Source organism: Chanodichthys erythropterus, chromosome 8 (genome assembly GCF_024489055.1).
Source record: "Chanodichthys erythropterus isolate Z2021 chromosome 8, ASM2448905v1, whole genome shotgun sequence".
NCBI lineage: Eukaryota > Metazoa > Chordata > Actinopteri > Cypriniformes > Xenocyprididae > Chanodichthys > Chanodichthys erythropterus.
In genome coordinates this window covers 36,471,399-36,498,207 of record NC_090228.1, presented here as the reverse complement: position 1 = coordinate 36,498,207, position 26,809 = coordinate 36,471,399, and the positions used below count along the sequence as shown (strand labels likewise).

Here is a 26,809-nt window from a genome sequence, read left to right as displayed (position 1 = left end):
GTAAAGTTTTCTAATTTGATTGGTACTGAAAGGTGTCTGCAGGAAATTCGAGCGTGCAACCATGCATCTTTGCATCGTTATGTCATATGCTAAAAAGTTGTGAAATTTGGCACACTGATAGAGGCCAGTCTCAACTGTGTCCATAGCCAATTTGGAGTCTCTAACTCAATCCCTTTAGCGCCGCCACCTGTCCAAAATTTCACTCGTTTATTTTCCTGCCATTTTGATTTTTCAGATTTTTCAAACTCCTCCTAGGCCATTACTTCGATTTTCACGAAAATTGAACCAGCATCGAGACCATGCCGACAAAAAGTTATCAAAGGCTTTTTGATAGAACCATCCGTTCACGAAAAACTGCCCAAATGAATTCGACAAAAAGTTTGCCAAATCAGATTTGAGGCTATATCTCCACAAAGTTTTATCATATTTAGACCAAACTTGGTACATTTCATCACAAGCATGACCAAAGGCAACATGCAGTTTCGACACAGCACCACCTACTGGCCCGGAGATACAAAAAATGGCTATTTTTGCTTATAACTTCTGATGGGTTTGTCCAAAAAATCTCGTTAGATTCGGATGATATCCAATTTTCCCATATCGGCCATTTTTAATTTTGTGCTAAAATGCTGTATTTTATGAATGCATAAGCGTATTGTTATGAAACTCGGTATGAGTCATCAGCACAATGCCCTGAAGGAGCCTGAGAAGTTTCGGACCAGTCCCACCTAGTGGACAATTTTTTTCCCCCCATATGCTTATAACTTTTGATGCGGTTGACTTGTTTTCACGGGAGTCACATCCTCAGACTTCTGAATCCTAGCCGAGTCCAACGATACCAAACATGCTAGGTTTTGACTTAAGGTTTGTGTCTTCAGTATCTTCGAAACCGTTAGTCCGATCAAGATGAAACCAGCATAGGAAACACTGAACCTAAGCTGTTTAACTAAATGTCAAAATTTTGATAGGAAGTGGCAAAAAAATCAAAAAGTCATCTATGGGTCATTTTTTATGCTCTCAAACATATAATTGTCTATAACTTCAAAATGAAATGAGATATTTTCACGAAATTTGAGAGACGTATGAACTCACTCTGAGGACACTTAAAAAATTGGTGGGATTGTGCCTCTTGATGGCACTATAATAAAAATATATATATATATATATATGAAACTGCCATTAATAACAATACAGTATTATGATATAAAATGCTTTATTATATGAATGAATTGCTGTTCCATTACAAATCCAGTATGTGTCATCAGCACCATGCTCTGAAGTTTGTGAAATGGTTTTGAGACGACAATGGTTTTAATAGATTGCGTATGTAATGCTGAGAACATTTATGCCAATTTTGTCAAAGTCTGGCTAAACCGACCATCTGCTAGCTGCCTCACGTCACAGAAGTCAGAATTTGCTGATTTTTTATCGGAGTTAGTACTAGCTGCGGATAAAGTCCTTGTTGTTGGTGATTTTAATATCCATGTATATAATGATAAAGACGCATTGGGATTGGCATTTCTAAACATTCTAAACTCTATTGGTGTTAGACAACACGTGTCAGGACCCACTCATTGTCGTAATCATACTTTAGGTCTAATATTGTCACATAGAATCGATATTGATGCCATTGAAATTCTGCAGCAGGGCGATGACATCTCAGATTATTATTTAGTCTTGTGTATACTACATTTAGGCAAGGCAGCAAAGCCGCCTACTTGCCTTAAATATGGTAGAACCATCACTTCTACCACTAAAGATTGCTTTATAAATAATCTTCCTGATCAGTTTTATCACCTTACCTTATCATACCAGATAGCTCTGAAGAACTCTGTTGCAACTGAAACTATTGACTCTTTTTTTCAGCACATTAGACTCAGTTGCTCCTCTGCGCTTAAAGAAATTAAGGAAAGTAATCCAACGCCGTGGTACAACGAGCACACTCTGGCTCTTAAGAGAGCTGCCAGAAAAATGGAGTGCAGCTAGAAGTTTTTCAAATTTCGTGGAGAGAGAGAATGATTGAGTATAGAAAGGCCTTAAAAACTGCTAGATCTGCTTACATCTCAAATCTTTTAGAAGAAAATAAACACAACTCTAGGTATTTATTTGATACAGTGGCTAAATTAACGAGAAATAGAGCTTCAACTTCTGATGTTTCCAAACAGCACAGCAGTAATGACTTTATGAACTTCTTTACTTGCAAGATTGACAATATTAGAGAAAAAATTATAGCCATAAAGCCATCTACTACAGTATCACGTCAGATAGTGCACTGTAGTGTCCCTGAGGAAAAATTCAATTCATTTGTTGCATTAGGACAGAAAGAATTGTCTAAATTGTTAAATCATCAAAATCAACAACATGTATGTTAGACCCTATACCGACTAAGCTATTAAAAGAGATGCTTCCAGAGGTCATAGATCTTCTTCTTAATATTGTTAATTCATCTTTATCACTAGGATACGTACCAAAAAATTTTAAGCTGGCTATTAAACCTCTTATTAAAAAAACACAACTTGATCCTAGAGAATTAGTCAATTACAGGCCAATCTCGAATCTACATTTTCTGTCAAAAATACTAGAAAAGGCAGTATCCTCACAACTATTTTCCTTTTTAGAAAGAAATAGTATCTGTGAGGATTTCCAGTCAGGATTTAGACCGTACCATAGTACTGAGACTGCTTTCATTAGAGTTACTAATGATTTGCTCTTATCATCAGATCGTGGTTGTATCTCTCTTATTAGTGTTACTGGATCTTAGTGCTGCATTTGACACTATCGACCACAATATTCTTTTAAATAGACTCGAAAACTATGTTGGCATTAGTGGAATTGCATTGGCATGGTTCAAATCATACTTATCTGACCGTTATCAGTTTGTAGTAGTAAACGAAGAGATGTCATATTGATCACAAGTTCAATATGGAGTACCGCAAGGCTCAGTACTAGGACCGTTGCTTTTCACTCTGTACATGCGACCCTTGGGAGATATCATTAGGAAGCATGGCGTTAGTTTTCACTGTTACGCTGATGATACTCAGCTCTATATTTTTTTGCGCCCTGACGAAACTTACCAATTCACAAAATTAACAGAATGCATAGCTGATATAAAAAATTGGATGACACTGGTGAAGCTGCTTTGAGACAATATGTATTGTGAAAAGCGCTATATAAATGAAGATGACTTGACTCAATTTGGACTGTTTCACCTTTTAGACAGAATTTCACATATTACTTTGTTATTGGTAGTTACTCTCAGTATATCAATGTACAACATGTACTGTATATTTCTTTTATCAATGTATTCTGATCATAAATTTCTATCCAATTAATTTTTTATGCACTATACAGGACTTTTATTTTGGTCTGGTGGTGTGATTTCACAAGGCTGCGCCGTGCTCCAGTGTCTGATTTGGCTAAAGAAAGTGGTTTGTGTTTTAAGCATTTAAAGTGTTTACATTCAGTACAAAGCATTGTTTATTTTATAGATTTACATGCAGTGTAAAAATAATTGGTAACACTAACAGTGTGTTCTCATTTGTTAACATTAATTTATTAACAAATATGAACTAATAATGAGCAATATATTTGTAACTTTTTTTTATCTTTGTTAATGTTCTTTGTAAATATCTTTGTAAAATTCAGCTGTTTATTGTTTGTTCATGTTAGTTCACAGTGCATTAACTGATGTTAACAAATACAACTCTTAATTTTAATGCTGTAAAAGTCAGTTAATTATTAGTTCATGTTATCTAATGTAGTTGACTAATGTTGACTAATATGTGTCTTGAGCTGGCTTGAGTGATTCTGTGTCATGGTTCAGAATCTGTTAAAGGAACATTTTGACCATATAAACAATAAGTACATTTTATTTTTACATACCTAACATAAACGTTTTGTAATATAGTATTAAAATCATATTTGTTATATGTTTGAGAGTGTATAGAGACAACTCTTAAACAAAAGCTTTTTTAAATTTTTTTAATCAATCAGTTTATGGCTTTAAAATTGAAAAAATGAATGCCAATAATTGTTGAAAGATTGTAATGTAAATAAGTCTAATAAATCGTAATGTTTGACATTTTATACCTATTTTCAGGAATTTTTAGACTTGAATGTCCACTTTTTTTAAAATGAGAAAACCACTACCTTTTATGCGTTTCAATACCGAGACAAGAATAAACTCTGCTTTTAAGAACTTGTGTACTTAAAAAAAAATAATCACTATAGTCACTATTTGCATTTTAATTTAATTTGTATCTGGTTTTTTTTTTTTTTTTTTTTTTTTTCAGTCAAATATTATAGGTTTTCTCTTTAGACAAAATCTCATTCTAGTAGTTTCCTAATATTTTCAGCACATAATTGGACAACATATATTTAAATTAGTTTTTCACCAATACATTAAACTCTGAATTTCTGTCCACTCTTTTATTATTCATACATATTGTTCAATGTAAATTTCTATACATTTTAAACAGCAGCGTGTGAACAGGACTCTTATTTTGGTGTGATGATGTGACGTCATAAAGACGCGCCGCGCTCCTGCATCTGTTGTGATTCGGCTGAAGAAAGGTTTGTGTTCAAAGTGTATAAACCGTTCAGTTAACTTTTACAAGCGAAGCCGAATTAATTGTTTATTATTGAATGTAACATTAATGCTTTATCTAAAGTGTATGTTGTTTGAGTAAAGCGCATCCACACACGAGTAACACAACAGTTGTCTCATTTCTCTCTCTTTATCGTGAATCAGTTCATCATAAACATGAATTCAGTCACTGGCAATGGCAATGTGATCTACAAGTAATTAGATACCAAATATAAGTCATAAATACCTAATTGTGAACTTTCATTTTATTTTATTAATTTGTAGTGCTAGTCTTGAGTGTTTTTGTCATTAAAGTCCATTAACTCTCATTCTGACTCTCTCACCAGTGCGCTGAACAACTGAACTAGAGCTGATTGAGACACACCCAGAGATTTAGTTTTTTTTTTCTATTAATTATTTTTTATCTTAAGCGCAGGAGAAACTCCTGAAGATGCGACTGAGATCCATGTGACACTATTATAAAGATGCCATTTATTAAAGATATGAAGATTGAAGAAGTTTTCAGTTTAAAACAAGAAGAAACTGAGGAACAAACAAAGATGGCGTTTATTAAAGAGGAGAGTGAAGACCTGAGGATTGAAGAAACATTCAGTGTGAAACAAGAAGAAACTGAGGAACAAACAAAGATTGAGTTTATTAAAGATATGAGGATTGAAGAAGTTTTCAGTTTAAAACAAGAAGAAGCTGAGGAACAAACAAAGATGGTGTTTATTAAAGAGGAGCGTGCAGACCTGAGGATTGAAGAAACATTCAGTGTGAAACAAGAAGAAACTGAGGAACAAACAGGTTGGTTTTATTCTCAAAGCTGAACTCAGTCATTTGATCCTTATGATCATTTGTTATTATGGTATGTGACACATTAAATTAAGTCTTGTCTGACAACTGAATATGCTGGAGATTGTTTCTGGATGAGAGCAGATGATTTTTCTTAACCCCCCTGAACAACTTGTGGGGATGTAGGTGCTGTTTGATCATTTTTTTTTTTAGGTTTTATTAGGCTTTTTGAGATTCAAGACTCAACTAATCTCTGCAATTCTCCAGCTGTGATCCTTGGAGAGTCTTTGGCCACTCAAACTTTCCTCCTCACTTCACATTAGGATGATTGTGGCTGTGTTTTGGAGAAAAACATTTATTTCATAATGTGTTTTCCCCCCCACATTCAATTCTTTTCCTTCAATGAAAGGTTCGATTTTTGTTAATTTTATGAATTAAAGATCAAACGTATAAACAATGCAGATTTATTTTTACAGTCACCTTTGTGAATCATATTTACCAAGGGTGCCAATAATTCTGACCACTGTGTGTGTAATATATATATATATACATATATGAGCAATATCACACGAGTAGCCGTGCGATATGCCTGTACAGGTGCTGGTTATATAATTAGAATATCATCAAAAAGTTGATTTATTTCACTAATTCCATTCAAAAAGTGAAAATTGTATATTATATTCAGTCATTACACACACACTGATATATTTCAAATGTTTATTTCTTTTAATTTTGATGATTATAATTCACAACTAAGGAAAATCCCAAATTCAGTATCTCAGAAAATTAGAATATTGTGAAAAGGTTCAATATTGAAGACACCTGGTGCCACACTCTAATTTACAAGCTAATTAACTCAAAACACCTGCAAAGGCCTTTAAATGGTCTCTCAGTCTAGTTCTGTAGGTTACACAATCATGGGGAAGACTGCTGACTTGACAGTTGTCCAAAAGATGACCATTGACACCTTGCACAAGGAGGGCAAGACACAAAAGGTCATTGCAAAAGTGGCTGGCTGTTCACAGAGCTCTGTGCCCAAGCACATTAATAGAGAGGCGAAGGGAAGGAAAAGATGTGGTAGAAAAAAGTGTACAAGCAATAGGTATAACCGTACCCTGGAGAGGATTGTGAAACAAAACCCATTCAAAAATGTGGGGGAGATTCACAAAGAGTGGACTGCAGCTGGAGTCAGTGCTTCAAGAACCACTACAGGGGGTAGTCGTGGCCTAATGGATAGAGAGTTGGACTTGTAACCCAAAGGTCATGGGTTCGCGTCTCAGGTCTGGCAAGGATTGTCAGTGAGGGGAGTGAATATCCAGCGCTCTCCCCACCCTCAATACCACGACTGAGGTGAGACCCTTGAGCAAGGCGCCGTAACCCCAACTGCACCCCGGCGCCGCAGCAATGGCTACCCACTGCTCCCGGTGTGTGTTCACGGTGTGTGTGTGTGCACTGCTGTGTGTGTGCACTTGTATGGGTTAAATGCAGAGCACAAATTCTGAGTATGGGTCACCATACTTGGCCACGTCACTTCACTTTCACTTTTTTACACACAGACGTATGCAAGACATGCGTTTCAGCTGTCGCATTCCTTGTGTCAAGCCACTCTTGAACAGACAGCGTCAGAAGTGGCTAAAGACAAAAAGGACTGGACTGCTGCTGAGTGGTCCAAAGTTATGTTCTCTGATGAAAGTAAATTTTGCATTTCCTTTGGAAATCAGGGTCCCAGAGTCTGGAGGAAGAGAGGAGAGGCACACAATCCACGTTGCTTGAGGTCCAGTGTAAAGTTTCTACAGTGATGGTTTGGGGTGCCATGTCATCTGCTGGTGTTGGTCCACTATGTTTTCTGAGGTCAACGCAGCCGTATACCAGGAAGTTTTAGAGCACTTCATGCTTCCTGCTGCTGACCAACTTTATGGAGATACAGATTTCGTTTTCCAACAGGACTTGGCACCTGCACACAGTGCCAAAGCTACCAGTATCTGGTTTAAAGACCATGGTATCCCTGTTCTTAATTGGCCAGCAAACTCGCCTGACCTTAAGCCCATAGAAAATCTATGGGGTATTGTGAAGAGGAAGATGCGATATGCCAGACCCAACAATGCAGAAGAGCTGAAGGCCACTATCAGAGCAACCTGGGCTCTCATAACACCTGAGCAGTGCCACAGACTGATCGACTCCATGCCACGCCACATTGCTGCAGTAATTCAGGCAAAAGGAGCCCCAACTAAGTATTGAGTGCTGTACATGCTCATACTTTTCATGTTCATACTTTTCAGTTGGCCAAGATTTCTAAAAATCCCTTCTTTGTATTGGTCTTAAGTAATATTCTAATTTTCTGAGATACTGAATTTGGGATTTTCTTTAGTTGTCAGTTATAATCATCAAAATTAAAAGAAATAAACATTTGAAATATATCAGTCTGTGTGTAATGAATGAATATAATATACAAGTTTCACTTTTTGAATGGAATTGGTGAAATAAATCAACTTTTTGATGATATTCTAATTATATGACCAGCCACCTGTGTTCTTGTACTTACGACATTGTGAGGACCAGCGTGAGTTTTTAACCAACAGAGTGAGGACATTTTGGACGGTCCTCACTTTGTCCCCTGTTAAATCACCTCTAAATACCTTCTAGAAGCTTCTCACAGAAAGTAGTTGACAAATGGCCAAGAAAAAGTACTTTTTTTGGAAAACATAATTTTTTAAGAAAAAAATACATATATTTATGCGGTTTGAAAACTGCAGTTTCAGAAAATAGTAGTGGTCACTCATTTTGTCAATGACTTCACATATTTTTTTCACGTTTTCACTCAACAGTACTGTAAATGTGTCCTATGGTGTGACATTTAAAAAGTATTAAGAAATTATATTAAATAACATAATTAAAAAAAAGCCACGTTACGTCAACTACCCATCTACAGAAATGTCAAATGTTAGCATGCATGGTGACTCTACCTGTTGCATGCCGAGGCTAATAATGTAAAGTAAATATAATCTGGAATGGTGAGATCATGCATTTCATATGGTATGGTAAAGTTGAGTGGCACAAATGCATGGTCATAGCTAGGTTATACTAAGTATAAATCATAGTACTGTTGCCAGATGCCATTTTATACGTAACATCTGTATGTATTACATATAATTTTCTTAAATGCTTTTTATACATTTTTCTTGCCTTCCATGGTTATATAAAAGCCTTGCAGTGTTACTGGTTACTTTAAAGTTAAAAAAAATATGATTAAAATATGATTTTCCAAGTGGTAAGCTAAGTGAGATATTTCATGTACATATGTTTACAGAGTTTCTTTAAACAGAGTTAGCTTCACAGTTTAACAGCACAAACAGCCATTGCTATTGAGTTTTTTCTTTTTCTTCTGAAGACCAAAAGTAGACAGTCATGAGTAAAAATGCATTGTAACTCACGTTAAGTAGGTACCGATAATTCAAAATTATAGACCAGTTGCTAGGTTGGATACAATAGGAACTCCGGCACTATCTGACAGAGAAGGTGCCTATTTGACAGGCAGAGGTTTTTATTCATTTGAATAAGACTCCACGAGTGGAGGTAATTGTAAGTAAGTAGTAAAGAAGCATAAACTATTAAAGCAACAGACTCTCTGGAAGCACAATTTATCAGTCAAGCATGACCAAACAACACAACCTTATGCACACACGCCCATTAGCGCAAAACCACAGTATTTTTCTTGCTATGAATATTAGGACCATATTGCTGTTCAAAGAGAGCTAAAACAAGTAGGTCTGAGCCAATGGGCCTCATGGCCGGGAGCTGTCATTGCTGTAACCCTATCCCATGGTGGCCAGGGGCGACTCCAAAAGACAGTTGGAAAACAGGATTCCTATGTAGCTTTCGGCCTCGTTTGTATTGCTTAAAGCCTGGCTCCAAAGAGTTTCTTTATCTAAAAATTGCTATGACCCATATGACAAGGCTGGGCTGGTCCTATTTTTAACCGCACTGGTTTTTCTACATCAGTGTTACGGCCCATGGCTCAAACGGACCACAACAAAGAGGGGGAGACCACACCAGCATAAAAGTTAGACATCTTTTATTGCTTACAAAACTTAGATAATAATTAAATATGTACAAAATATAGGTTAGCTGAATGGGTCACCGCACAGCAGGCACTGGTGTCCCTGGAAGAGGGGAGAGAGGCAGATAGTTACTGTCAGAGACACCGGGCCCAGGTGCCCCTGATTGCAGGCCCGCCCACACTGACGACCAAGGGGACGTCACAGTCAGCAATAAAGAGTAGAAGCCTAAATCTATGATTGACAGGCTCCGGAGCACTGGAGGCTCATAGGCTTCCCGCCTTTTTGCCCTTTTAAAGGGATACTTCACTTTAAAATGAAAATTGTGTCATCCTTTACTCACCCTCAAGTTGTTTCAAACCTGTATGCATGTATTTCTTCTGCTGAACACAAAGGAAGATATTTTGAAGAATGTCAGTAACCAAACAGTTAACTAGAACCATTGACTTCCATAGTAGGAAAAAAAAAATACAGTAGGTTACAAAAAGGTTAAATAGTTTTTTACTGTAACCTTTTTGGCTTTTGCAGTTGGGTCACTGTATTTTCACAGTATGCAAGAGCTGAATATACAGACATTCAATATTATACAATATTCAGTACAATACTATACTTGCAGTGCATACAGTAATTTATTCACCTTACTAATGTTAGTAGTCATTTACTATACTTTTTTACATAATTGCAAATTTTGTTATACTTTTTTTCTGTAACTGCATGCTTTGGTTTCTGTGTTCTCCATTTTTGATGTAGTGTCTAATGAATGATCTGCCGTGTTTATAATATTGACTGATGTGTGTATGATCTGAGAGCATTGTTTGATTTTGAGCACAGATAAAATGGTTTTGAGGCATTTGTTTGATTTTGCCATAAGAGTCAGAGGTTCTCTGAAAATGTGGTATCGATTCATGATTCAGATCGCCAAAGTCACGTGATTTCAGCAGTTTGGCGGTTTGACACGCGATCCGACTCATGAATCGATACAATGATTCATAACGCTTCAAAGCTTCAGGAAGCAGTGTTTTGAAATCGGCCATCTGTTATTTAGTTGTTTTTTTTTGCACACAAAAACTATTCTCGTCGCTTCATAAAATGATTGTAAAACCACTGTAGTGAGATGGACTTTGTAACAACGTCTTTAGTACCTTTTATGGATCTTGAGAGAGGAAATGACATTGCTGGCTATGGAGGCCTTTCTGAGCCATCGGATTTCAACAGAAATATCTTAATTTGTGTTCTGAAGATGAACGAAGGTCTTACAGGTGTTGAACGACATGAGGGTAAGTAATTAATGACAGAATTTTCATTTTTGGGTGAACTAACCCTTTAACCAATTAGTGTTCAGGCACCTGCACCGCGCCCCTCTGACCCTCACTCTCTGACTGCGACATCCACGATTTAACATTGACAGATTTGAAAGGAAACATGGACAGATTTGAAAGAAGACTTACAACTGTAAGGAATCGCCACCGAAAGTGTGAAGAGAAATTTGAAAATGCTCGGGTAAGTTTTTTTTTTTCTTCTTTGCGCATAATATGATTTTAAGGTTGCTTTGTACAGTTTAATGAAACTGACTGGGCCCTGTTTAGTACTCGTTTAGTCCTCTTTTAGACCTCCGTGAACTTGGCCCCTCATCATGCTCAAATTCATATAAAAATATGTCAATCGCCACCGTCCACGCTTTTCCTCCTCTGAGGCGCGCGCACGTGTCTGTGTCGCACGGCAATACACACTGCATGCAAAAAAGAATCATCAATATCTCAAAAAAGAAAACAGCACAAACGACATATTTTTATATAAATTTTCGTTTAAAGGGGGGCCAGCTTCACTCAGCTCTGGTGCAGAGTCTACAGACCTGCTCTGTGAATTAACCTGTATGTTCCAGACCTTTGATTGACAAATTATATATATATATATATGCACTACAGGCCAAAAGTTTGGACACATTACTATTTGTAATGTTTTTGAAAGAACTGTTTCCAACTTAGATAATGAATCATCACACTCAAAAAAATAACTCTTTGAACGAACATAAAAAAATCATGGAAAGGATTTCCACATGATTAAGTTGCTTTATTTCAGCATTATGCAATTCTATTATTCCAATTTAATGTACTTACGTTGGGTCAACTTAATTTATTAAGGTTGATTCAACTTATTTACTATGATTGTGCACAGCTTAATTTAATAGTGTCAGCCCAACTAATTTACAATGTTTTGGAAAATAAATAAAAAGCAATAAATAAATAAAAAATTGTTTTCATATACATTGATTTTTACAATTAATTCTTCTTGTTTAATTTTGGGATGTATATAACTTTTTTGATGTTTTGTGTTAGAAAAGTCTTTCCATTTTCTCATCTTCCTAAAAACTGCTTAAAATGACACTTTATTTCAACATTTAGACTCTTAGTTCAGCCCCTTTGCAAAGCATGATGGGAAGTGAAAATCCTGTTTGATCAATCACATTTAAACCAGAAACCTGATACAATGGTGTTGAATCAAAATAAATTGTTTAAATAAACAATTTACAGCATCAAAAAATCTTTTTTTGAGTGCATATTACAATGATTTCTAAAGGATCATGTGATAGACTGGAGTAATGATCCTGAAAATTCAGCTTTGCATCACAGAAATAGATAATTTAAAGTATAATAAATTCAAAGCCAATTATTTTAAATTGTAATAATATATCACAATATTACATTTTTTCCCCCTGTATTTTTTATCAAATAAATGCAGGCTTGATGAGCAGAAGAAACTTCTTTCAAAAACATCCCAAATAGTAATGTGTCCAAACTTTTGGCCTGTAGTGTATAATTTTTTTATTTTATTTTTTTTTTTTATTTGGACCTTGGTGAAATTTAATTCAGGACCCCTGCTCTAATGTATCTGTATCTAATTGATAATTGTCCTTGTTTTCCCTCTTTTGGCCTGCTGTGAAGGCCAAAAAGGACCACTGCAAAGAGAGTCGTGGTGATGAACCTGGAAGCCCCCCATCAACACCACCACCATCCAGAGAAGACGAGGTGCTCAGAGAGGAGCTTCTGTCATCCAGTGGGTCTGATGCAGATCCACTGGATGAGGACTACAAACCATCTCCATCGCCATCATCCAGTGAAGATGAGTTGCTTGCACTAGAGTCCCAGTCATCCTGCCACAATACTCCAGAGAAGCACCACAGTCATACATCATCCAGTGAAACAAAGTCAAAAGGAAAAGGAGGGAAGTTTAAAGATGATAAAAAGATTACTGTTAAAAGAAGCATAACAAAGGATGGTGCCAGAGTCTGGGACAAAGTCCATTACTGTGTATTCTGTGAAAAGGCTCAATTGAAGATAGCTAGACATCTACAAAGAAAACATAGTATGGAACGCGATGTCGCCTATGCTTTTAGTTTCCCAGTTGGCTCAAAACAAAGGAAGATTCTGATAGAAGGCCTTCGTAATAAGGGTGACTGGCAACACAATCGCATGGTCTTCAAGGAAGGAAATGGTGAGATTGTAGTATGGAAACGGCCCTCTAAGAAGGCAGACATAGAGAGCTACCTACCATGTCAACACTGTTATGCAATGTTCAAGAGGACTGAACTCTGGAGACATGAGAAGTCATGTAGAGAACGGAAAGAGGAAAGACAGAAAGGCAAAAGAGTGCAAAAATTTTCCTTACATCTACTTCCACTCAAATCAGGCCAAGGAGTACAAAAGATCATCCACTCTATGCAACAAGATCATGTAACCTCTCACATCAGAAGTGATGAGATGATTTGTGCGTATGGAGATGCATTATTTGCAAAAAAGGGCCGTGAAGAATCTCAGCACAGATACATTGCACAAAAGCTGAGAGAACTAGGACGGTTTATGTTGGCTGCCAAGGAGATTGATAGGCATGCCAAAACTCTTAAAGACATTTGTGATCCAGCAAATTTTAAACTGGCAATTGAAGCAGCCAGACACGTGTCAAACTATGATGTAAACAAGAACGAATATGGAAAGCCATCTACAGCTGTTAAAATTGGGTTTTCACTCAAAGGGGCCACTGAAGCCTGGATAGGCCACTGCTTGATGGACTCTGATGACAAAACTGAGAAGGCGGCAAAAAAGTTCAAGGAGTTGCTGGAGAGCTCATGGTCCATTCATGTGCCGACTAATGCTCATAGCTCATTGGAGCAACGGCGGTGGGGCAAAGAAGACACTGTACCTCTGACAGAGGATGTTATCACTCTCCAGAACTACCTGAGGAAAGTTGAGGATGAGGCAAAGGCAGCGTTAACAGAGCTTGTGAGTACTACAGCATACAGGAAGTTAAGTGAGAGCCTTCTTGCACAAATAATTGTGTTCAATAAGAAGCGTGAAGGAGAAGCATCACGTTTAACCCTTGAGACATATCTAAAAGCAGACACCGGTCCTGTTAATAAGGACATTTATGAGACTCTATCGCCTGTGGAAAAACAAATGAGCCACAGACTGACACGTTTGGTGACACGCGGAAAGAGAGGCAGAAAGGTGCCCATCCTTCTTCTTGAGCACACAAAAGCTTCGCTTGACTTCCTGGTTGAAAAACGGAGGGAAGTTGGCATACTTGAGGAGAACCCCTTTCTGTTTGCCAGGCTTAGCACAACAACCAATCTCAGTGGGTGTGACTGCCTCAGAAGATATGCAGAAGAGAGCAAGACCAAAAACCCAGAACTGCTGAGATCAACAAGGTTGAGGAAACACGTTGCTACCTTATGTCAGCTTCTCAACCTCAGCAATCAGGAACTTGAGCAAGTTGCTCGTTTTATGGGACATGATATCCGAGTCCACTGCGAGTATTATCGACAGACAGATAAAACATTCCAAGTCGCCAAGATCGGCAAACTTCTGTTTGCGATGGAGCAAGGAGCAGAGTCACTGAAAGGGAAGAGTCTGCAAACGCTGGACTCTGTTATCAGTGGTAATTAAATTATTTTTATTTTGTTTTTTATTTAACAGGGACAATACACTAGGCATTGTTACACATAGACAACCAATGCCGTGTACATAGGGCGTCCCTGGTTAAGCTTTTACATAAATTTAAAAACAAACACAATCATCACAAGAAACAAAACATTGAAATTAAATGTTAAATGAAACATTATATTATTATTATACAATTTTAAAGTTCTCTCTTCTAGTTACACTGTCTTCTATCTGTCTTTCTTTCTGTCTGTCTTCATCTCTCCTTCTGACTTTCTGTCTCTTTATTTATCTGCATATTTTTGACTTTCTTTTAATATCACTGTAAAAGTACGTTGAGCAATTTCCTACTGTGAATATTTTCATAGGCAAAAGACACACAGCCACCCCAACTAAAGATCTGAAAGGTGTCAAAAAGAGAAGGACGTCAGATGCAGGAATTCAACAGGAAGCTCATGAAGGTATGTTCTAAAAATCACACAAGTAGTCATATTAGGAACGCAATGCTCTTGTATTTAAATTGAAACTTTGAATCTTGTGGAAAATATAAGCCTGATGCGTGACGTTTACAATGTATTACGATTTGTTGATTTTGTGTATGGTCAGCCTAAATGTGACAAAAAGGGGTTTAACTTTAATCTTTTTTGAGAGAAAAATACATTTTGAGAAAACAGAATTTAAATTCATAATGTTTCATATAAATCTATGGATGCTAACCGACCAAAAAAGCTTTTCTATACATGTATTTGCATTTCAGAAAAACTTATGTTGTGAATGATCGTCTGTATGTTTCTAATGTATGCTTCATCAGATGGACGGCAGCTGTCCACCACAAGCTCATCAGCTCAAAGGAAAAAGAAGACTGTCACAACACAAAGACAAGATGATGATGATGACTCTGCAGGATGGTCACTTGGGAAGAGACAATGTCAAACTGCAAGAACAAGACATGCAGATGATGGTAATGCTGATGAGGATGATGGGAGTGATAACATCAGTCAAGGCATTGAAGACACAGGTAACACTCTCAGTGTGACTTTAATCTTAAATTTAAAAATTGTACACATAGGCCCGCAGTTGTCTATAAGCCACACACAGAGTCACAGTTCAACCTTGCCGTGATAAACCTTTTGGAGCTCCCCAAAGAGCTACAGATAGTGCAGCAGATAAATTAATTTTTTCACTAAAATACTTCAGTTGGTGAAACAAGCATGAAATTTGGCATAAATCATCTCCATAAGCCAACTTTTGAAAATGACTGGGTGTCCACTCAAAATGTGAAGTTTTTTTTTTTTTTTCTCTATCATTGGTTTTGTGTGTGTCTGATTATTAGTTTATGCATTTGCTTTACCTTAAGTCTGTAAAGCCAGAGTCAACAAGCAAAGGTGAAAGGATTAGAGCAGGGATTCCCAAAGTGTGGTATGCGCACCCCCAGGGGTACGCGAGCTGCCACCAGGGGGTGCGCGAGAGGAAAAATGTAATGGCGGTCTGTTTTTTTAAGTGGGACTTTTTCATACAATAAAAAACATGAAGATGAACATTTCCTTTGTAATCGCTTTTAATTTAAATAAAAAACTATAATTTATTAGTTTTGGATAGAAACATAAAAGAAGAAAAAAATATGCCCCCCCCCCGGGCGATGCTACTCCACAAACCACCAACAGAGCATATAAAATACCAAAAATAAAAATCTTTTTTTAAAACATCGCCAATTAAAACGCTGCGTTTATATAGAACTGTCTCTTTACGACCACAACAAACGGGACACTTTTCAGACGCGCATTCCGACTTTGCCTCAGCCACAGGTGCAAGTCAAACGAGCGCGGAAAAGGTACAGGTGACGACGAGAGAGCTTCAGTTGAACAACAGTGAACTGCGGTCAGATGAGATGTTGTCAGGTTGGAGTGGTGCAAATATCTAAGCTATCTAATACTTCAAATCTCAAGGTTAAATCAGAAGATTTTTTTGTAAAAATGTTTAGCTGCCAAAAATAGTATATAGCTCTACTGTGGTTTTTAACAAATAGTCCAAAAAAAAAAACTTCAAAACATCCCCCCCTCTGTTTTTTTCACAAATCGCACCCTGATATATTATAAATATGTTTAACTGGCTGAAATCAGGGAAACTGTCAAGTGGGACGTCTTATGATAAAGTTGTTAGTCATGAAGGAGGAGAGGGACCAAGAGAGAGTGAGGATTTGGAGGCAACAGAGACAGAGAGAATAGACTAGCTTATTGCTGCAATGTTTCTTTTACGCGGCTGAAAATAACCGTGCTTTCTGTTACTGAGCCTGTGACTGTCACTCGTCCTCTTAAAAGTGGAAGCTTGTGTGTAGCTTTGTTGCATAATATTGAAACTTTGTTGATGTTGTTATTGTCATGCCTGTTCTGATTAAACATGAGTCTTTATATGGCGATAAAACAAAGCTTTGTTGCATTTTTTTTTTTTTTTTTTTTTTTTGAAGTGGGGAATGGGGGTGCGCCAACCCGGTTGGGACATAGAAGGTGGTGTGTAGGAAAAAAAGTTTAGGAACCGCTGGATTAGAGTTTAATATTTCATAGAGCAGACTATAAACAAAGATGGACTCCAATATGGCCCCCACAAACCTTGAAAATGTTTCAGGATTCTGTAGGCACAGAAAAAAATGTAAAATAGTTTTTCTTTGAATGACTGTCTGAATCTATCAGGCTACACCTGTCTATGCACAATTCAGGTGGTGGTTTATTACATGTATAATTATATGTATAAAGAGTGAATGTCACTGCACAACAGGGTACTCTTTGACTTCACTGCTGTAACTCAGCCTGGGCTTCAGTGTCAGCTGATCTTTACTAATGCTGCACCGAGCTTTACTTTCTGTACAATAATAGACTAGTTGTAGTTTTAGTTTAGTGTCCCAAATGCTGGGACAGATCACACGGGACTTCAGTGGCACTGGATGAATGATCGGGCGAGGTGGAGGATAACCAAACTTAGTTGTATCCCATACATCAATTGGACTATTTTTTGTGGACACACAGATTTTTTGACAGAGAGGGTTTTAGTAAACACTTGGACCAAATGTCATGCTTGTTTCACTAAATGCGCCCATGGAGCTGCAGCCTCTCCGCCCGTAGGTACCAGGGAGGAGACAACCATGTCAACACTCAATTTTAAAACCAATTTTAAATTTTTTTTTACAGCTAATGGCAAATAGTCAAAATTCTGCATGTAAAATTGTCGAAACAATGTAAAGTTTAAAAATGAATACATGCCCAAAACATAAAGTTTGTTACACCCATAAAAAACCTGTCTTGTCCTAGCTTATTATGCTCTTATGTATTATTGGCCTTGTTAAATGGCATCTACATTATCACTGTTTTAACATGACTGTGTTCTTTAACAGATGAAAAGGATCAAAAAGGGCGTGCTAAGTGGCTAAAGCAATTCCCTAAGAAGAGCCAGCAGAAGACTGCAGTTATAAGACAATGCAGTGATGTTGGTAAGATGTATTACATGAATTTCTGTTAAATATACAGTACTGTGCAAAAGTCTTAGGCATGTTAAAGCAGAACTAAGTAACTTTTTTTACCTAAATAAATAGTTTTCTAAGTCCTTACGATGGTTAATTGACTTGTAGTGGTGTGTTTGAGGCGAGCACTAACCCCCTCTGGCACGTCTACGCCAGAATACAGCACTTGCAACTTGAGCTGCACCGACCCGAAACAATCTTGCCTCATGTTCACGTTCACGTGAGAGTGACAAAATGCTTTACGGTAATTCAAAAACAATGTATATATTATGTCTTTATAAGACAATTTTGAAAATTACCCACCTCCATCGAGTGTACTGTATTTGCAAATTACCCACCTCCTCTTTCTTGTACTGTATTTGCAAAACTACTGCGCTGGCGAGTGTTGTAGTCGTAGTCCAGAGCTGCGCTTGGAGTATTTATGACAGTGTCATTCACTGAAGGAAACTGTAGGGGGAGCTTCGCGAATCTTGCTTAGTTCTGCTTTAATATCCTAACCCCAAAAAAAATGTTTTTGCTGTAGTGTGACAGTAGGAAATATCAGTTTAATTGTAATTAATTGTAATAATCCAGTGAGATTTGTCTATGAACAAGGAGTCTGACAACAGCCAGTCTGATCTGATCTCACCATCATCGAGTCCGTCTGTGATTACATGAAGAAACTGAGACAGACTAAATCCAGAAGAACTGCGGGAACGTCTCCGAGACGCTTGAAGAAACCTTCCTGCAAAGCTACAGTACTGTGAAAAGCACTGGCACTTGTGTTAAAATGCTGTAAAGTGAGAATGCTTTCAAAAATAAAATCACAAATTGAATTTATTTATGATTTAACTTCTATTAACTAATTCAAATCAATATATGGTGTAACGACCCTTTGCGTTTAAAACGGCTTTTGTCCAGGTACACTTGCGCATAGTTTTTCAGGTAGCTTTGCAGGAAGGTTTCTTCAAGCATCTTGGAGACGTTCCCGCAGTTCTTCTGGATTTAGTCTGTCTCAGTTTCTTCATGTAATCACAGACGGACTCGATGATGGTGAGATCAGATCATACCGGCTGTTTTCCTTGTGCATACACACATTTCACTGGATTATTACAATTAATGGCAAAAAGAATGTTTGGAAATGTGAACTGATATTTCCTACTGACACACTACAGCAAAAGATATAAATAATTGACTTTTTTGGGGTTAGGATATTAACATGCCTAAGACTTTTGCACAGTACTGTATATGTTTCCTGTGAACAATGTAAGTGGGACTTGGCGGCACGGTGGCTGAGTGGTTGGGGCTCTAGCCTCACAGCTAGAAGGTCCAGGGTTTGATTCCCAGACATGCAGGCCTTTCTGTGTGGAGTTTGCTTGTTCTCCCCGTGTCTGCGTAGGTTTCCTCTGGGTACTCTGGTTTCCCCTACCACTAAAAACATGTTGAATAGGCCAGGATGTTTGAGAGTGCGCATGGAGTACGACGGATGGAAATTAGCTCAAGGCTACAATCTGGTGTGGCTTGTTCATTAACATGCACTGTCCCTACCAAATAAACCAATAAACTTAAACAGGTGATTCTGACCATTAGCTAGGGGTGGGCGATATGGCAAAAAATCACATCACAATTTTTTTTCAGGAAAATCACGATTCACGATTTTATCACGATTCTTTTTTATGTTGGTTTTACTATTTTGTGACTGAGCATTACAGCCAAAATAATGTCCATATTTTAAAAACAAAGCCTTGGGTACAAAATATAAAATAAAAAAATAATGGCAGACAAGGGCGAAGATACATTTTCTTTGTTATTAAATATTAAGATCAAAGATACACATACACAACTTAATATACAAATTAAATAAACAGTGCTTTATGTTTTCAGCTACAGTAGGTGTATTTAACAGTAGCATTGAAGAAAGTAATTAAATGAACAAATATGAAAATAAAACAAAACAGACTTCACTGTATAAATTATACATTGATACTTATTAAAGCTACTATTAAAGTTATCAGTCAAGAGCAGTGAGTGATTTTCTCTTTGCATTTTGTTGTTTTATTAACATTAAAGGGATAGTTCTCCTAAAAATTCAAATTGTCATAATTTACTCTCTCAAGTTGTTTTAAACTCGAATAAGTTTCTTTCTTCTGTTGAAAATAAAAGTTATTTGGAAGAATGTGGGTAACCAAACAGTTGATGTACACCTTAACCGTACTGCACAAGTCACTGTGACTTTTAATTGAAATAGTGAAATTTATATTGCATAACAATTTCTGTGACAAGGTAATTCATTAATTAGTGTTACTGGCGTAACATTAATTAGTGTAACTGGCGTAAATTAAGCCGTAAAAAAATCCCCTGACAGACATTTAAGCTTTCTCAAATGAAGTCAGTTTTGTTATATGGACTTGAATATATTTACAGGTTACATATTTGGCATTTCATTAAACATCTGTAGTTGTGAAATACTACATTTAAATTCAAACAATGATAACAGTAATTGCATGAGAGTAGACTGAATTGTGTTCGGTAAAAATCACCCTGTATGTCCGCTATGACACCACCAGCTGTTCAAGCTTCGACTGTAGCATCTAAACGTGAATGTCAACAGTTATGGTGGGTTATTTGCAGAGAGGTCAGTCACTAGTCATCAAACACACTCGACAGCTCTCGCCTCTGGATCAAGAACAGCAAAAATGTATCTCAGACCTGTGTCTTATACCTAATTTTTAACCTTTTAGTCAAAATGTGACGAAATAGGTATTTTTGTCATCACGGCTGTCCTTCAGAGTCAAAATGTGACAAAAAGGTTTTTACAAATTACTACTTTTACAACTAACTTTTATAGGTCAAAAAGAATGTTACCTTAAAAAAAAAAAAAAAAAAAAAAAAAAAAAATCAGGTATAGGGCCTCCAAGCAGAAAAAAGGACTTTGTGATAAAGTAAACAATTTTTTAATTGACATTATTCTCTTACTGGTCAATAGTCGGTCGTCCTTCTTGTCCCCAAGAAAAAAATTCCAGCACGTGACCACATGTATTGTTCATATCCCATGTCTTGATGTTGTTATGTATGTGGTTTGCCTTAACCTGATTGTAATTTCGCATCTCTTCTTTTGTAAGGCGCATTAAGTTGCCTTGTGTACGAAATGCGCGGTATAAATAAACATGCCTTGCCTACTAGTATTAGTTAATCAAGGCAGGGTTCAGAAGGTTATACAACTTCAATAAGGTCTCAATTTATTATCAACTCAACTTCTAATAAACACCTTTTGGTTTTTGTTTCATAGATGCTCCAGAAAGGGTAGTCAAGAACCGAAGTAAGAGACCCTGGAATGACCAGGAGAGGACGGCAGTCAAACGACGCCTTGCCAAGAAAATCGCCCTTAAAATGGTTCCAGGAAAGCAGGACTGCCTGATGTGCATTGCCAAAGAGTCTCCAGTCCTAAGCGCACGGACGTGGAAAGACGTGAAATATTTTGTATACAATGAAATTCTTAAAGTTAAAAGAAAGCTTGTATTATGAATGAATTGACTTTGAGTTTCCTCCCTTTGTTGTATTTCCCGTGTTTTAAAGGGTGAATTGTCTGTTAGTTTGTTAATTTGTTAGCACTCTAACAACTTAATAAATAAACCAGCATTTATTATTATTGTTCATGTTTGCCATATTTGTGTTTAATACCGTGGAACAGGAATGATTTTCTGAAGAAAAAAACTCAATATATTATAAAAGGTGTGCTCAACCTTAAAAGTTCTTAATCATATTTCATATTACAACCAATGCCCATTTTCCTTGACCAGCAACTTAACAGTTAGTTTAGACTTTTGCTTTATGCTTAACTGAGAAAAAAAGTCACACAGAATTTAAAGGTGCCCTAGAATCAAAAATTTAATTTATATTGGCATAGTTAAATAACAAGAGTTCAGTACATGGAAAAGACATACATTGAGTTTCAAACCCCATTGCTTCCTCCTTCTTATATAAATCTCATTTGTTTAAAAGACCTCAGAAGAACAGGTGAATCTCAACATAACACCGATTAATAGTCGGGATCATTAATATGTATGACCCCAATATTTGCATATGCCAGCTCATGTTCAAGGCATTAGACAAGTAAAGGCAGTATTAACATCTGGATCTGTGCACAGACAAGGTAAGCCAGCAAGAACAACAGCGAAAAATGGCAGATGGAGCAATAATAACTGACATAATCCATGATATCATGATATATTTAGTGATATTTGTAAATTGTCTTTCTAAATGTTTCATTAGCATGTTGCTAATATACTGTTAAATGTGGTTAAAGTTACCATTGTTTCTTACTGTATTTACGGAGACAAGAGCCGTCGCTATTTTCATTTTAAACACTTGCAGTCTGTATAATTCATAAACACAACTTCATTCTTTATAAATCTCTCCAACAGTGTAGCATTAGCCGTTAGCCATGGAGCACAGCCTCAAACTCATACAGAATCAAACGTAAACATCAAAATAAATACTTTACTCACATAATTCGAAGCATGCATACAGCATGCATGACAAACATCTTGTAAAGATCCATTTGAGGGTTATATTAGCTGTGTGAACTTTGTAAATGCGCTGTAATATAGTCAAGAGCTCGTGTGGCAGGGAGCATGCCATTTAAAGGGGTGGCGCTGCCAAAATCAGTGTATAGTTAATGATGCCCCAAAATAGGCAGTTAAAAAAAATAATAAAAAAAAATCTATGGGGTATTTTGAGCTGAAACTTCACATACACATTCAGGAGACACTTTAGACTTATATTACATCTTGTGAAAAAGCATTCTTGGGCACCTTTAATAATACTAGGCTTAATTGTTTCCATAATGTCTTAAAGGGATACTTCACTTTAAAATGAAAATTCTGTCATTTACTCTCCCTCAAGTTGTTTCAAACCTGTATGCATGTATTTCTTCTGCTGAACACAAAGGAAGATATTTTGAAGAATGTCAGTAACCAAACAGTTAACTGGAACCATTGACTTCCATAGTAGGGAAAAAAAAAATACTATGGAAGTCAATGGTTCCAGTTAACTGTTTGGTTACTGACATTCTTCAAAATATCTTCCTTTGTGTTCAGCAGAAGAAATACATCCATACAGGTTTGAAACAACTTTAAAATGAAAATTCTGTCATCCTTTACTCACCCTCAAGTTAAGTATCCCTTTAAGAAAGTCAATAAAACCGGAAATAAAACAAACACTTCTCCCTGATGAAATAACCAATTTGCACTTTTATTCAATAACGTTTTCAATAAAAAACACTGTCCTGTTAATGGTGACAATCTCATTGTGCATTTGTCATAACAGATTTACATTATTAAATATTCAGTAATGGAAACAGCATCTTAGTTTACCTATTAATCATTAAAGGTGCCCTCGAATGAAAAATTGAATTTATCTTGGCATAGTCAAATAACAAGAGTTCAGTACAGTACATGGAAAAGACATACAGTGAGTCTCAAACTCCATTGTTTCCTCCTTCTTATATAAATCTCATTTGTTTAAAAGACCTCCGAAGACCAGGCAAATCTCAACATAACACAGAATGTTACATAACAGTCGGGGTGTACGCCCTAATATTTGCATATGCCAGCCCATGTTCCCAACATTATGAAAGGCATTACACAAGGGCAGCCAGTATTAACGTCTGGATGTGCACAGCTGAATCATCAGACTAGGTAAGCAAGCAAGAACAATAGCGAAAAATGAAAGATGGAGCGATAATAACTAACATGATCCATGATATCATGATATTTTTAGTGATATTTGTAAACTGTCTTTCTAAATGTTTCGTTAGCATGTTGCTAATGTACTGTTAAATGTGGTTAAAGTTACCATTGTTTCTTACTGTATTCACGGAGACGAGAGCTGTCGCTATTTTCATTATTAAACACTTGCAGTCTGTATAATTCATAAACACAACTTCATTCTTTATAAATCTCTCCAACAGTGTGTAATGTTAGCTTTAGCCACGGAGCACCATCAAACTCATTCAGAATCAAATGTAAACAACATAACAGTATACAATACTCACATAATCCTACGCATACATGCTGCATGCATGACGAACACTTTGTAAAGATCTATTTGAGGGTTATATTAGCTGTGTAAACTTTGTTAAGGCACTGTTTAAGGCAAGCGCAAGCTCCGTGGGCGTGGAGCACGAGAATTAAAGGGCCAGTAGCCCTGAATCGGCTCATTTATAATGATGCCCCAAAATAGGCAGTTAAAAAAATGAATTAAAAAAAATCTATGGGGTATTTTGAGCTGAAACTTCACAGAAACATTCAGGAGACACCTTAGACTTATATTACATCTTTTTTTAAAAAGTTCTAGGGCACCTTTAAAAACCCAAGTGCCCGCCGGTCCTCAGTCCGATAGTGAAAAACTTTTATGTAAATCTTGGTGTTTTCCATAATCCAAAAGAGTGTATTGGATAAGGGCACCATCTTGTGGCCAGAAATAGTTTTTGTGCATTTCTATGTTAATCAGAACTGGTGGTCCTCACTTTGTGGGCATACTCACGCGGTCCTCACTTAGTAGCAATTACAAGAGTGTATCTGTGTATGTGTATCTGCTCTTGGTAGATTGCTTTGGTCTTTATGGAAATGATTCTACTGTGTCTGTGTTCTTTAATTTATGCGTCAACAGTAGATCACATGCAAAACTTGCCATTCCCATCTGTGCATTTGGGGAAATTTGCCTCAGTTAGTAAATCTGGCCCTTGATGTCTGTTATATTGTGCCATTAAATTGGGAAAAACTTTTATTTATTTTTTTTTTTTTCACTTTAGCCCTAATGGCAATGAAAGTGGAGACAGAAGAACTTAATGAAATTGAAGAGAAAGATCAAGATCATGATTTCATAACTGGAGAAAAACATTTTCGGTGTTCGCAGACTGAAAAGACTTCCACACGAAAAAAACCTCAAAAGAGTTTTAATCAACAAAGAAACCTTAGAGACCGCACAGGAAAGAAGCGTTTCACATGCCAACACTGTGGAAAAAGTTTTTCTCAACGTGGAAACCTCAAAACCCATATGATGATTCACAGTGGAGAGAGCCCTTTCACCTGCCAACAGTGTGGAAAAAGTTTCACCCGTAAAGAAAGACTTGACGGGCATATGCGAATTCACACTGGAGAAAAGCCTTACAGATGCCAACAGTGTGGAAAAAGTTTCAATCAACAATACAACCTCACAGTCCACATGAGAGTTCACACTAAAATGAGTCCATTCACCTGCCAACAGTGTGGACAAATTTTCAATCATAAAGTTAGTCTTAACAGGCACATGAGAATTCATACTGGAGAAAAGCTTTACCCATGCCCACTGTGTGGAAAAGGTTTTAATCGTAAAGAAAAACTTGACAGGCATATACGAATTCACACTGGAGAGAAGCCTTACACATGCCAACATTGTGGAAAAAGTTTCCATCAACATGGAAACCTTACAGTCCACATGAGAGTTCACACTAAAATGAGTCCTTTCACCTGCCAACAGTGTGGACAGAGTTACAATCATAAAGCAGGTCTTAACAGGCACATGAGAATTCACACCTGAGAAAAGCCTCACAGATGCCATCAGTGTGGAAAAAGTTTCCATCAGAGTGGAACCTTATGCTGCGTTCACACCAGATGCGACTTGCATGAATAAAACACGCTATTCGCGCATAGATAGACGCTTGGACATATTGAGTTTACTCGCTTCATTCGCGCATGAAAATCCCTTCACAACAGACGCGAATTTGCGTCATGAGAGGGGCTCTCCCGCTCCTTTATGTGTCCCAGACTCTCCCACTGCTTTCTGCACACTTCCTCTGAATAAACACAACTTGTCCATGGGGAAATAATTGTAAATTACAGCGAATAAGCTCAATTGGTCGTCTTTAGTTAGCTTGTAGTCTTAATATGTATATATAGCTCAAATTGAGTAAAGTCCATTTTTTACATCTTATCAGATTGTCCGACCTCCTCACTCACTTTCTTTCAAACACGATCCTTTTTATTTCTGTTTCTATAAACAAATTTCTGCCTCAGCTCGCTACGTCACATCACTACTAGAGCAAGCTCGTGAAGTTCAGATTTTTCAACTTGCGTATTTCACGCGTCAAACGCCAGAATCGCTGGCACACTGAAGCCTTATGCATGCCAACAGTGTGGAAGAAGTTTCCATCAACATGGAAACCTTACAGTTTACATGAGAATTCACACTAGAAGAGTCCCTTCAACTGCCAACAATGTGGACAGTTTTTCAATCGTAAGGAAAGCCTGAACAGGCACATGAGTATTCATACTGGAGAAAAGCCTTTCACATGCCAACAAAGTGGAAGAAGTTTCACTCAAATAGGAAACTTTAACAGGTACACCAGAATTGACACCAGATAAAAGCCTTACATCTGCCAACAGTGTTTAGAGAGTTTTGCTCAACATGGAAACCTTGAACCCCACATGAAAATTCACAGGTGTCGCTGTTGAGCCCTTTGGAGGTGTCGTGGGCCTATCAACGAAACACCAAGGAAGGAGGGTGCCCACCTGATGACCCCAGTAAAGTGATTACCCCTACTCCCCACTCAAGATGTCAACAAAGTGTCAATTATTCTAAGGGATTGTACTGTCAAGTCCTATACACTCAACTTTACCTTAATCCAATTTACAACGGTACGCTTCTAATAAAGTTTTCTAATTTGATTGGTACTGAAAGGTATCTGCAGGAAATTTGAGCGTGCAGCCATGCATCTTTGCATCATTATGTCATATGCTAAAAAGTTGTGAAATTTGGCACACTGATAGAGGCCAGTCTCAACTGTGTCCATAGCAAATTTGGAGTCTCTAACTCAATCCCTCCAGCGCCACCACCTGTCCAAAGTTTCACTCATGTTTATTTTCCTGCCATTTTGATTTTTCTGATTTTTCAAACTCCTCCTAGGCCG

At 37.2% G+C, this 26,809-nt stretch overlaps 2 protein-coding genes across 5 annotated transcripts; both read left to right on the top strand.

Annotated features, from left to right (window-relative positions):
* The first annotated feature begins 4,519 nt into the window (after positions 1-4,519).
* Positions 4,520-21,516, top strand: LOC137024840 (uncharacterized). Of its 4 annotated transcripts, none has more exons than XM_067392762.1 (8): positions 4,520-4,572; positions 4,933-5,392; positions 10,844-10,935; positions 12,378-14,367; positions 14,738-14,830; positions 15,181-15,387; positions 17,755-17,850; positions 21,149-21,516. In XM_067392762.1, the coding sequence occupies exons 2-8, from the start codon at positions 5,071-5,073 to the stop codon at positions 21,382-21,384; spliced, it is 3,036 nt and encodes a 1,011-aa protein (XP_067248863.1). In that variant the 5' UTR covers positions 4,520-4,572; positions 4,933-5,070; the 3' UTR covers positions 21,385-21,516. The 4 variants fall into 4 exon arrangements, with proteins under 4 accessions (XP_067248863.1, XP_067248865.1, XP_067248864.1 ...); XM_067392764.1 differs by having other exon boundaries at positions 4,533-4,572; positions 5,022-5,392; XM_067392763.1 differs by having other exon boundaries at positions 4,536-4,572; positions 5,017-5,392.
* Positions 21,517-24,678: 3,162 nt separating this feature from the next.
* Positions 24,679-25,440, top strand: LOC137025204 (gastrula zinc finger protein XlCGF8.2DB-like). The gene has a single exon (XM_067393231.1). The coding sequence runs from the start codon at positions 24,679-24,681 to the stop codon at positions 25,438-25,440; it is 762 nt and encodes a 253-aa protein (XP_067249332.1).
* Positions 25,441-26,809: the final 1,369 nt, after the last annotated feature.